This window comes from Scardinius erythrophthalmus (genome assembly GCF_964197995.2).
Source record: "Scardinius erythrophthalmus genome assembly, chromosome: 16".
NCBI lineage: Eukaryota > Metazoa > Chordata > Actinopteri > Cypriniformes > Leuciscidae > Scardinius > Scardinius erythrophthalmus.
Window position 1 is genome coordinate 5,704,232 of NC_138236.1, and position 14,062 is coordinate 5,718,293.

The window sequence follows — 14,062 nt, forward strand, 5'->3', positions numbered from 1 at the left end:
CTAACAACATCCTAGGAACCACTCAGAAACCCCTAGCAATGGCCAAGCAACAACTCAGAAAACCTTAGTAAGATCTATCTATCTATCTATCTATCTATCTATCTATCTATCTATCTATCTATCTATCTATCTATCTATCTATCTATCTATCTATCTATCTATCTATCTATCTATCTATCTATCTATCTATCTATCTATCTATCTATCTATCTATCTATCTATCTATCTATCTATCTATCTATCTATCTATCTATCTATCTATCTATCTATCTATCTATCTTTGACAAAGTCATTCTTATAATAAGAAACTTTGTAGAGTATTTTAGTATGATCTGGTGTATACCTATGACTTATGTATGCTTGTTGCCACAAGATGTCACTTTAGTGCATAATTAATGCTGTGGTGTTACAGTTTTTCTCGGTCGCTTTGGTGCATTTCTCACACCACTATTTACATTTGCACAACAGTTAATGCAGTTCTCAAAACAATTAGTACAAACTGCAAAACCTAGTTGATAACCTTCAAAAGTGTGTCACTTGCTCAAAATGGATAGCTCATTCCTCAAGAGCAAGTATTCATGTCAATGTAAGTGTCAGTGTCATCAAGATGAAAAGTCCTGACACCATTGTTTATGAACAAAATAGTCAAATGGCTTTGTCATGTTTTCATTATGACAGTTTACTCTGTAAATGCTTTCCAATGCAAAAAAGTCAGATCTTGATCTCTGAAAATGCTCAAGACAGCACTATATACTATTTGCACAGCCATTTGAAAAGTACAGTAAAGTTACACATTACTGTATTTACTGAGGTTACTGAGTACAAGACACTGAATATGTATGTTTCACATTTTTACTGCATATGCTCTTTGCAATTCTAATTTGTTCACAGCATTGTGCAAAAGAAAAAATACACTCTTATTTACAACAAACATAAACTTCCTTTGGGTAGAGCTGTGCACAACTGTAAACAATATTGCAGTACATATTGGAACTGAACATACAACACATAGTACTGTAATCATTCATGCGCATCCAGACGTTCCTCATCAGTGAAAGCTGAGATTCACCTGAGAGAAATTGATCAATTTAGGAGACATTTTCAGAAAAAAAAAAAAAAGATTTTAAAAAATGTGTAAAATTTGCTTGACAGATTTTGACAACTAGTTCAACATTTTTGTATGTAATGACTCAAGCAATGAAATGAGGACTATTAGTTTTATATGGAATGACTATTCAGCATTCACAAGTATAGTTAATTTTGACTGACATGACATAAGAAATTGATAATGTTATAAAACAGCAGAGAGTTGTATGAAAGCAATTGATGCATGTCCAAAAGCATTTGCAATTTGTTGGAAGGAATGAGAAACTGCTACTATGATGTGCACAAATGACTAAATGTTGTGGAGGTTGAACTAACTGTTGTGCAAATGTAAATAGTGATGTGAGAAATGCACCAAAGCGACTGAGAAAAACTGTAATAAATAAATAAATATACTTGCAATGATCAGCATGTTTTGGAATATGTGTGATTAAGCTACATGTTAAGGATGGTGTCAGTAAAAAGCGGACTGGTTTGTCCTGTTAACTGAAACAAAAACACAGATGAGTTTGTTCTGTGTTCATGGCAGATCGGTTGTAGTAGCATCTGGTAGATTTGGGGAGAAGGAGGCTCATCAGAAGGGTATATTCCAGAAACAGGTTATGTGACATACCCGGGTAAGTTTACTCAGAGTAAGCGGATAACCTCCACTTTCAGTTCCAAAACCTGAGGTAACTTTCAGGGTATGTAAGTAGCATAGCAACTTACTCTGAGTTTCATACTCAGGGATGACTGAACTTACTCCAGATTGCGGTTTTGGAACCTGCAAAGGTCTGGAATAAACAACCGAGAGTTCACGGTATATGTGATGGTAAGTTAAACTTGCCTTCTGGAATACCCCCAGCTGAAGAGAGAGCTTTCATTTCAATTACTTGAGAGTGAAAATAAGGACAAATTCCTTGTTTGTTCTGGCTTTTCTAAACCGAACATGTCAAATAAAATGTACTGCAATGGAGCAGCATCCAGTAGTAAAAGTGATAATACTAATAATTTCCATTACTTTATATAGCACTTTTAGTGCTCAGTGCACTTTACAAAGCATAAACAAGTACATTTAAAGAGTCCACTCTATTCACTAGCTGATTTTTGTGCTGTGATGCAGTTGTTTCCAGTCCTGATCAGTCTAATCTGAGTACTAAAACCAGTTTACAGGCAACCTGCCCCTCTGCACATTAAGTCCATCATTCAGACTCAAGAGATCGATAGACGTCTAGATCACAGGAAGCTGGAAAATGTTCAGTGGCTTGTTGGAGGCTGTATATGGATTGAAGTCCATTTCACCTAAGCGTGTCTTTTGATGCTCTTAAAAACGACAGATGAAACCTCAATCCCCAAACCCTACACCACAAGACTCTGATTAACAGAGAACACCAGTGCTTTCCAGTTCTTCATATAAATCTACTTTATGTGCTGTGAGGGTGCTTGGAGTTTATGTATGATTCATCATGTTTTGTGGATTTTGTCATGTCAGCTCAGTTCTTCTCGCCCTCAGAACTATGAACATTCAGCACTACAGTGAGTAGAGAATCTAGACCAGGGATATTATTAACTAAAACTGAATATCAATAACTGGATTTCAGTAACTAAAACTATTAAAAGCTTTTTAATTGAAATAAAGCTGAAATAAAATATTAGATGAAAACCTTATAAAATATAAAAACTAAAACTGAAATAAAAAATAAATGTAGCCTAAATAGTAATATTGTTTTAAAAAACTAATAAAAATTACAAATGCACATAATAAAATTGCAAAAAAGTTAAATCTAATATATATATATAGAGATATAGATATAGATATAGATATAGATAATAGTATACAAATAATATCTTTAATAATAAAGGTCTTGATTATACTGATCTGAATAATTTTCGCCCAATTTCGAAATTACCATTTATATCTAAAATATTAGAGAAGGTTGTTTCACTTCATATTACTTCAGTTTTATATGATAACGATAATTTCCAGTCTGGATTCAGAGCTGGACACAGTTAAGAGACAGCTCTGGTAAAAGTGCTGAATGACCTGTTAATAGCAACTGATTCTGGGCTGGCAATTGTTTTAATTACATTGGATCTCTTGATCATTTGATTCTTTTAGACCGGTTGGAGTGTGAGGTTGGCATTCGTGGAAGAGCGTTAAAATGGTTTCACTCACATCTACAGGACAGAATATTCTCCGTTAATTTTGCAAATGCTTCATCCTCTGCGGCCACCTTAAAATATGGTCTCCCTCAAGGCTCTATTTTAAGTCCTATTGTTTTCTTTGTACATGTGTCCTTTGGGTTGTATTTGTCGTCACTATGACATTTCTTATCATATGTATGCAGACGACACACAGATTTATCTACCTCTCAAAGTCGGGAACAAACAGTCCCACTTTCTTCAACTTAATGCAAAAAAGTCTGAAATTATAATATTTGGTCCACCAAAATTCAAAGAGAAGATAGCCAGTACTCTTGCTCCATTAGAAATGACGGTGAAAGATAGAGTGAGAAATCTTGCTGTAATAATCGACTCATCCCTAAGCTTTGATAAACAGATCAATTCTGTTGTAAAGAATCGTTTTTATCAGCTTAGATTGATTTCTAAGATAAAACCCTTTCTTAGTTTTGAAGATTTGGAGGTCGTCGTCCATGCTTTTATTACATTAAAACTGGACTACTGCAACTCTCTCTATGCACTTATTTTTATTTAGTTTTATTTCTCTCTACGCTGATCTCATAGTGTGATGGGTATGTCTAAGAGTGTGTAGTCATGCCTTCATCTGCTAGGCTTGATAAATGTTTTTATACATGTATGTTTTATTGTTTTTAGTTAACTGTGAAGCACTTTGGGCAAGTTGCTATTAAATATGCTATATAAATAAATAAAAGTTAGAAGTAATACTACACTTTTCTGGACTAGGATTGATATTAATTAGAAATTTAGAAAATATAAAAATAGAATTTTATATTCTATGTAAAAATATATTTTAAAATAGTCAGTAAATCTGCATATGAACCTGCATATAAGAAAGACACTTCTTATTCTGCATATAAGGTCTCAGTTTTTTTTTGGGTGACATGTAAAAAAAAAAAATAAAAAACACAAAGAATAGAAATAGAATAGTAGGCCTTTATTGTCATTATACTCGCATACAATGAAAGTGGGAAATGCTTCCCTTGGTGCTGAAGAAATTATACAACAAACACAAACAATATCATACGACACAAAAAAACATAATACAAAACTGAACAATTATGTAGTCAAATATTATAAATATTGCACTAATAAGAGAACTATTGATTGAAAAACTTGAAAACTATTCATTGCAAAGTAAAAAATAAAATAAAATTTTGGACAAGTTTAAACTGTACTTTTGTTGAGGGGCCTGAACTCTGCTTTTAAAAAGACACGTTTGTTTGTCTGTTCCAGTATGGAAACGAAGGTCATGTGAGAATTAATTTTTGTAGGGATATGTATTGTTAGTATATGTTCTGTAGTACAGTCCACTCATGTCCAAGTTTCCAAACTCTGCAGGAGAAATTGATAAATTATATCATCCCAAAATGATTGCTGAAACATGCTGTTATTCTGTATTGGTGATATTTGCATATGTGCACAAACAAATGCTGTTGACCTTCAGAAAGGTCAGAAGAGAGAGAACCGCATTACACTCTGAGGCTCCAACACATTGTGTGAAATGAGAGCGAGGCGCAGATGGAGCCAAAATGAGATCAATATACCGATTAGAACTGTAATACGCTAATGGTTTGGCGAACGAGCGGACAGAAATAAACCCATGAGTATAATCAGAGTGTCATTTACCTCCTGCTCCCAAAGACTCGAACTGACACTTTATTTTCTTTTCATCTTCTCTTTATTGAAATGGGGTTTCCATGAATCCCCAACGAATATAAAGTATAATCATTTAAAATTGAACTTTAATTAATAATAATTATAATAATTGCTTTGTGAACATAATCTCAAAATACATGTTGTTTTTTACTGTTTTTGAAAAGAAAAAAGGGCCCTAAGAAAATAAATTCTGTATAATTTTAACGAATTTTAATTATAGTTTCTAATTTACAAAAATAAATAAATAAACCGCTTTAATGTATGCACACTGTGATTTGAACAAACCTTTCAATTAATTAAGGGCAATGTGAAAAAAGCCTGCCTGTGCATTGTGTTTGAGGGGCGTGGCCATAAGCTCATGAATATTTAATTATGGTGTCCTGGGCAAGATGTTGACTATTAAGAACCTTTAATTGTTGTTGCTGATCATTAATAATGGTTATAGCTTAGTTTACAGATCTGTTTGATGCTCTCCTTAATACAATTGTGTTATGCTATTTAATATACAAAAAATTTAATTTCCATACACTGTAAAACCTGATTAATTAGTTCAACTCAAATTGTTTGAGGAAACCAATTGCCTTAAATCATTTAAGTTTATTAACTCAAACAATTTAAGCATAAAAAATATTTGATTTGTGTCCGAGTAACTCAATAACTTATTGTTAAGATAACTTGGGTAAATAAAGTTAATAGTAGCCTACTAATTCCATTCAGTTAATATAACTTAAATCTATTAAGTACACTGTAAACTCGAATAAGTTGGCAGAACTCAAAACAGTTAAGGCAATCAATTGCCTCAAATTTTTTAAGTTCTGAAATTCAAAGTTTAAGTAAGCAGAACTAGCAGATTTTTATTTTGTACTTAAACATTTCAAGTTAAGAACAATTAAAATGTATTTAAAATGTAGTAAAAGTACATTAATTCATACAATCAACTTAAAACTTTCATGTAATCTCAATGTGAACTCTTTTATTAATATAAACTTGGTTAGCTTTAAAAAGCTAATTTGCTAACATACTAATTTGCTAACTTATTAGCAATAGTATGTTATACAGAAGCACTTGCTGTATGAGCGCAACAATATAAAGGGATTATTTGCTCTCAAATCAAGCTGCATGCACCACTTGTCACCATGATGGTAACTATCCTAAAGCCAACATTAACAGAAATTCTTCTAAATTAGCATAACAAAACATTAATCACTACTAAATCTCACACTTAACATTAATCTTACACAAAAAACAACAAATTTATATTACACTTAATTTTAGCATTTACTCTCCCTTTCGAGTGTCATCGGCAAAGCATGCTGGGAAATAGACATCCCAGCCGTTTCAGTTAAACTTAAGTTCGTCTAAATTAAAATAAATAATTTCATAAAACTCAAAACAATGAAACAGTTCAGTTTACTTAAAATATATCAGTTCTGTGAACTTGAAAGAAAAAGAAAGTGCTAAATACTCATAAAAGTTAATTTGACTGAACTAATTCATTTAATTTAAGTTGGTCCTACTCAAACCAATTAATTATTTTGAGCGTTAGGGTTTACAGTACACAAAAATTGCTATACACAAAAAAAGATATTTTGAAGAATGTGGATAACCAAACAGTTGATGGACCCCACTGACTTCCATCAACTTTCTTCAAAATATCTTCTTTTGTGTTCAGCAGAAGAAAGAAATTCATGCAGGTTTGGAACACTTTGAGTGTGAGTAAATAATGACAACATTTTCATTTTTGGGCAACTATCCCTTTAAGGCACCATGATTGAGAGGATTTATTAGTATAATTTTTTTTCACTTAGTTTAAAAGTTTATTTGGAGCATCATACTCATTTTGTGAAGAAACCCAATAAGATAAAAGATCTTTTTGCAAACTACATATGTAGAGATCTTATATAGGCACAACCAGACGCATCGGAAAGATAAATCCAGTGTGGAGGCTCAGGGTGAGCTGGTGTGTGTCAGTACAAATGTTTTAATGCTTTTTATCAGATCTGGCCACTTAAAGGCAGGAAGCGGGTCGATGGTCCACTCTGACAGAAAGGTAATGCTATTAGCTCTGGCTGTGATTGGCAGATGCTCCTGGAATGAGGGATCATGGGATTGATTGACCGCCTCCGCACTACTATTATGTTGAGATTCATAAGATCACTCATTTATTTATTAAATATTGATATTGACTGATGCCCTTTCCTGGAGATGATTGTGGTTTCATATGCCTTCATTTAAAAAGTTTTAGTAAGTGTTCCAGCACAACATCTGGCTGTGTCATGCTGGAATCTGACATGTTTGTTTTGGTCTAGTAACAGACGGGTTTAAGGTCTTAAGGTTTAATGTTTCAGAGATGGACGCCACATGGATCAATTACTCCAACCAGGACAGAAGCCTCAACCGCTAATGAATACAGACTGAGCCATGCGTTTGCATTCAGACTCGGAAGCAGGAGAAAAAACAACTGCTTTATCTGTATGGATGCACCTTGTTTTCAATAAGAAAGCGAAAAAATTGAATGGAAAACAATGAATGAATGAGTATTCACAAATATGGCGGAAATGATGTTTCTTTTTACTTCAAAACAAGAAAAGAATGAGTCTTTCTTTATTCATATATCAAAATGGTGTATTTTGAGAAAGGATTGCATTTAGGGTTGTAATGTCAATCACAATTTGTAAGCAAGAAAATGCCCTTTTTTAAACCATTAACTTTCAATGAATGGAATTTTTGTGAACTTATGAAAGAACATACCATATAATGAATTATGGTGTATTTTTTCACTTATGGAGTTTCAGTTAAGTTAACAACAAATGCATTAATGTAAATGTGGGTAAAATCTAATTAATGAGTTATTACTGTAAATTAATGTATAAAAATAATAATATTATATATATAATATATATAGCCTTTAAAGTTTAAAATAAGGTTACAATAAAAGGAGGTTTAAGCTGTCATAAATAAAAAACGTATTGGCATATAAAGAGGACAGTCATATTGGATTATGTGTGTAGGGGTCAAAGGTCATCACCCATGGTGGTCTGGGTGTAAGCTAAGGTCACAACTTGAATGGTTATAAATGGTTTTTAAAGATCTGGTTCAAGAGGGTCAAATAACATTGTTTATGTTCTGTATTATTTTGATTCCTTGTGATTTTGAGTACAGAATGCATTTACAATCATATTTCTTAGCATTAACTCGCAATATAAACACACAGAATAGAATAGAAGAACAATGGAAATAGATTGTCCCTCTGAGTGTTAAATGATGGATTGATCCTTCACTCAGCACCTCAGTGATTTTAATGACTGCATCCGGAGAGCTGATCACAGCACTTTGAGCTCGTCGGCTCTATATTAACAAAGTGAAACGTCACTTGCCATGTTTCTGCAGACGCTGGCCAGAAAGTGCTGACTTGGGTACAAAAACAGGCATTTAATTAAATGTGGCGGGTGGTATATCATAGCAATGGATTGTAGAGATTAATTCCAAAATATTTCTTGGAAACGTATTCATTTTGTAAAGGTTCTCATTTTACTTTTGCGCAGTGCTGGCTCAGTTTGCTGAGACAAGACAACTGTCTTTACTGCTTGTTTTCATGGTTGATGGGGCATTTTTATTCTGCTGGCTCTAAGTAGGTCATTCTCACAAAGACCAAACCGCCAGTCCTGGCACCATTTAAATACTTGGCCCAAAAGCCATTTCCCCAACCTTTTCACACAACTGCACAACATTGTTTTTATCATGATATTGTTTAAATGCATGATTTCAGACATAGATACATATATTTAAAGCATCAAATAATACAAACTTGATATAATTGCTTATAAAAGTGCATACACAGATGGGCTGGTTAGCTGAACTATAGTTAGTCTGAAAAATCACTTTGGTTTCATTTTAGAACCACGAAAATGGAGTGAAGAATTACAATAAATGCAATATTTGTTAGACACAGTGAACTGACAATGAACAATGCCAAATAAATTTTTTTTATAGATATATCATAGATGTATAAAGTGCAGTTATAGTAGATTTTTATATTTAGTGTGATTTTAAATACTGTGAAATACTATATACCCAGCTAACAAAAAATTTGCTAACATTCCCATTTCTGAATGGGTTTAAAAACGTTTTTTTTTCTTGGTTATGCAGGGAACATTCCATTTTATTCTGCAAACTTTATGGGAATGTTACTGAAACAAGCAATATTAGATGAACATCCAACTAAAACGTTTTAGTATAAAATAAACATTCCATGAATGATGAATTTTTTAACTAATGTTTTGAGAAAGACCAGTTAACTTTAAACAAATGTTCTATTAGCATTCCTGGAAGAACATTTGTTCATAACTTTGAGAGAACATTGCCAGAGAACATTTGAGAACGTTAGCTTAAGTTCCCGAGAACGTTCCCTGTTAGCTCCTAAACCTCCTCTGCATGCACACAGACATTCACGTTCTTGTGTTTGTCCCAGTAGTGACATTCTTCAGGAAAACTCGACACAGCGAAGCTCTCCTTGTGACGACTGACGGCATGAACCAGAAAGCCAGCTAACTGCTTCTCCAGAAGCTCCACGACAGCTTTGGCATCTCCCTTCCTCGCAGGACCTTCCATCATCTGTTTGATGCTCTCGTTGGGCACAGGCTGCGGGGCGCTGCAGAACGAGACCACCAGGTTTATGTCATTTCCTTCAGATACTTCAAAATAACTCTGTCCGGCCACACTCTGAAAGTTTTGTCCAGCTCGAAAGTTCCTAATTTTGCCCAAGTCACTAACGCCTCTGATGGACCAGCTCACCCAGTCGTACTTCTTCACCAGGAAGTCCAGCAGTTCCTTGGCCGTTTCCTGGAGGTTCCCATCCTCTCTTTCCTTCACGAGCCTCTTGATGTCCAGTTCAGCTTGCTCTGGAAACGAATGCACACATTTCTCTATCGCTTCCTTCATTTTCATCTCAATTTCTTGGATCTTTGCGCTCCACTCTTGAAACTTCTCCTGCTCTGCTTCTTCTCCCTGAGTAAGGAAACAATATCCCAGCAGAGCGATTATTCCCAGACAGAGCAGCTCCTTCAGCCTGACGCAGAAATCTTCCAGGACCCTTCTGTTTCTGGCCTCGTATTGTTCCACAACATCCAGGATTGGCTCCCCAAAAATGCTGTTCCCCATCACAGCATCATAAAGCATGTAAAGGTTCTTCTCTCCTCCTGTATTGGGAAAATGCTGCAAGAAAATGCGTTTTCTGACCTCCTTATACTCAGGTTTGGCCTCCAGAATGTCAATGTATTTTCTAAACTGGTTGCATATATTTTCCTCCACAGCGAAGAACTCAGAATCCAAGCGTCCCTTTTTAATCTCGCAGTTGATGTCTTCTATTTGAGCTGAGAGGACATCCAATTTGCTCCTCACAACTAGAAACTGATCTTTGACATATGTGATCTCTTTGCTTTCCACATTGTCCAAGACCAGCCTCAAAACTGGTGCAGAAGCTTCAAACAGAGGACACATCTCTCCAACAGCGCTGGCCAGCACCTCGGCTCCTCTCTCAAACATCTCCATCACTGCTTCAATGGCCTCCTTCTTCTGGGCTACAACCCTCTCCAGTGGACTGGTCATTTCTAAAAACAAACAAAAGCTTTCTTTTACTATTCAAATCTCATTTCTTTCATAGCTCAGAACACTTTTTAATTCTTATTGTTAAAGAAAAATAAAAAGTAGACTTAAACGAAGTCTCTCTCATTCTTGTCTGGGAGAAGACGTTGTAAATGAATATTAGAAAAGCTGTCCTACTTTTCTCAGACAGAGAGAAAAGTGCATGAAACCAGTGAAAGTGAAAATCAAATGCATTGGTTCAGCTATGTCATAATTATGTTTTATATAATTAAACAGTGTCCTTGTTACACATACATGTACTTACTACAGTAATAACAGTAAATTATGCAATTACATGCAACTAACCCTAAACCAAACCTTAACCCTATAGTAAGTAGGCCTACATGTAATTAATATTACTTACATGTATAATCACACTGTAACAAGGACACGTCAAAATAAAGTGTAACCTACTTTTGCTCTCATAAATCATCATTTTAAAATCGAAATTATTACAAGTGTTTTCCATCACTGCAAAAAGCATTAAGTATAGGCATGAAACCCTCATCACGTTACTAATTTTACAAAGATAGCCAATTGTGCCATCAGCATTTTTTTTTTCTATTTGCATGCATGTTAATAAGCAAATCGTGCTAAATCACGTCCATACACATTTTAAACCTCAGAATGATCATGTTCAGAGCAAAATAATACGACTTAGAATCACGTAGCAGATATGGCACCACTGAATGTGCCATCTTCTGTTCCGTAAAGGACACACCTCGAAAAAGCGTTTTAAAGCGCAGTCTGCCTCATAAGTGTCCTATACGCGCATCGCAGCATTAACACGCGCAGAAAAGATTTCAAACAGGTTTCTCACGTCTGGCAGGTTGAAGAGCTTCTGTCCGAATTACGTGTCCGAAATTCAGGTTTCCCTCAGGTATTGGCTTGAGGAGGATATTTGTGATGATCTGAGTGACTGTGAAATGAACAGAGAGACAGCGCGAGGGCGCGCGCGCGAGAGAGAGTTGCGCGCGCTGAGGATGCGTTAGGATGATTTTGGTTTGGAAAGCCCTTGGCAACAGTCGGGTAAATGTCTCATTTTTGACGTGGTTGGCTGTACTTTGCGTTTTATTCATAGTTTGACAAAAGATAGAAGAGTTGTGTGTTGTTTCTAGAGAGAACTAGCGCGTAATGGTTGTTCATCAAGAGGAATATTGCGCGCAATGCGCAACATGGAGCAGCTCCTGTGGACAACAAGAAACATGCGCAGATATTTTCCACACAAGGATGGCAGGTATTTCACACACACTAATAATATATTTGATCTTAACTAGCTTTTTGTTGTATGATGTTATAGGCTATAATATAAAATTATATGGGAAAATCCAGGGGAAAATCTTGATAATAGCTGCTCTGTGCTTAAATGTGCTCTTCTCTGAGCGTGTGCTGATGAAGGAGGGTCCATATGCATATATTATGAATCAAACGAAGATAAAAGGAACGAAAAGACGGAAATCACATGTGTCTGTGTAGTCTATATTTGGGTAAATCAAGTGGTGGATGTACATTTATTTTCTAACAATCCACTAATAAACGTTTGGAAATAAGTCAGATACGTGTGACCTTGTGTCTGAATGCGTCATACATGGATGCATGCTGAACATGATGACATATTCCCACGAGACCCAACAGAGAAGGTGTTATATGTGTTATAGGTGTTATATGGTGATTCTGATTATAATACATGGAGAAAGTGTGTGACATGGGATGGGGAAGTTACTATAAGGTTTTACATCTAAAGTCTATGCTTTTTTCCCCTTTTCTCTCTTTTTTTCAAAGCTTTCAACGACACCATTCACATTTATTACGACATATTTAAGTGATTTATGTCCACCGAACAAAAATAGTTGCTGAGTAAACAACACAATAAAACAAAACTGACAAATTTATTTGCTCTGAAAGCGTAATGTAAGACTGACATAGTTGCACGATTCATTCATTCATTGCAGTTTCCTTTTTCCCAAGTAAAATGCCAAATCATTGCTGCTTCCTTTTACATTTTGACCGTTTTTTAATTGAACTTTCTTTCTTTCTTTCTTTCTTTCTTTCTTTCTTTCTTTCTTTCTTTCTTTCTTTCTTTCTTTCTTTCTTTCTTTCTTTCTTTCTTTCTTTCTTTCTTTCTTTCTTTCTTTCTTTCTTTCTTTCTTTCTTTCTTTCTTTCTTTAGAATCACGAGTCCATATGATTGCCTGTCCGACTTGATGATGACGTGAATGACTAAAGATCTGTCTTCTGTGACGTAACATGGGGTAAAGTTAATCTTATTAACGTTTATGGACTATTAAAGGAAATTAAGAACAACGCACTAATTTCTTTTAGGGCTGTGAAACGATTAATCGCAATTAATCGCATCTTTTTTATATTAATAACATATTTTCTTGAATATATACATGCGCGTGTGTGTGTGTGTGTGTGTGTGTGTGTGTACCTGTTTTTCTATCCCGGTGGGGACTTCAACCTGAATGCACACAGACTCATGGGGACTCGTGTTACAGTGGGGACCTAAATTGAGGTCCCCATGGGTAAACAAGCTTATAAATCATGCAGAATTAGTTTTTTTGGAAATGTAAAAATGCAGAAAGTTTTCTGTGATGGGTAGGTTTAGGGGTAGGGTTAGTGTAAGGGGACAGAATATACAGTGTGTACAGTATAAAAACCATTACGTCTATGGAGAGTCCCCACAAAGATAGTAAACCAGACATGTGTGTGTGTGTGTGTGTGTGTGTGTGTGTGTGTACAAAATAATTATACACAGTACACACATATATTATGTTAAAACAAACTTGTATTTTTTCTAATCGCTATTATGATTAATCACAATTAATCGTTTCACAGCCCTACTTTGTTTCATAACCATTATTACCTGTAGCTACTAGATTAGATTAGTTTATTCTAACATGATTCCACCATTCACTTAGTAGAACAAAGGATCAAGATTTGGCAAGTTAGTTTGCAAAGTCCAGCCGCTGCTGGTACATGTTATTATTAACTACAACATTGTGTGGGCAAAAAGTATTTTTGTTATGATCATTAAAAATGTTAATATTCTTCTGATAAAAAAAAAAATCCCTTCAATGTAGCTAAATTTTTTATTTTAGTATAGATAAAAGTCTGAAATGAAAAAAACATTTAATGTCTGCTGAATTTGACGTATGTATATGAAAACGTACAGTACATTTATTTATTTATTTATTTACCAGAATACACAAAATGAATGAAATAACAATGCAAATCAAGCTGATTTATTCATAATAACGTAGTGAGAACATGTGAGTATTCAAACGTGCTACAATTTGAAATGTTTATAATTGCATATCGCATGCTGCTTTTATATACATTAAAAATGTGTAGATTCTAAACACACAGTATGGTAGGCTATTCATATTTTGAGGCCTAAAGCTCAGATTGTGCTCTTTTACTGCCATCTAGTGGCGGAAGATCTTAGCATACACTTGGTGTTCAACATGGGTTCCCAA

At 34.8% G+C, this 14,062-nt stretch overlaps 1 protein-coding gene across 1 annotated transcript; it reads right to left on the reverse strand.

Moving 5' to 3' along the window:
- Positions 1–9,360: 9,360 nt before the first annotated feature.
- Positions 9,361–10,548, reverse strand: rpz6 (rapunzel 6; the record flags this gene model as incomplete). Its single annotated transcript, XM_081388029.1, has 1 exon — positions 9,361–10,548. The coding sequence occupies one exon, from the start codon at positions 10,546–10,548 to the stop codon at positions 9,361–9,363; it is 1,188 nt and encodes a 395-aa protein (XP_081244155.1).
- Between the last annotated feature and the right edge of the window lie 3,514 nt (positions 10,549–14,062).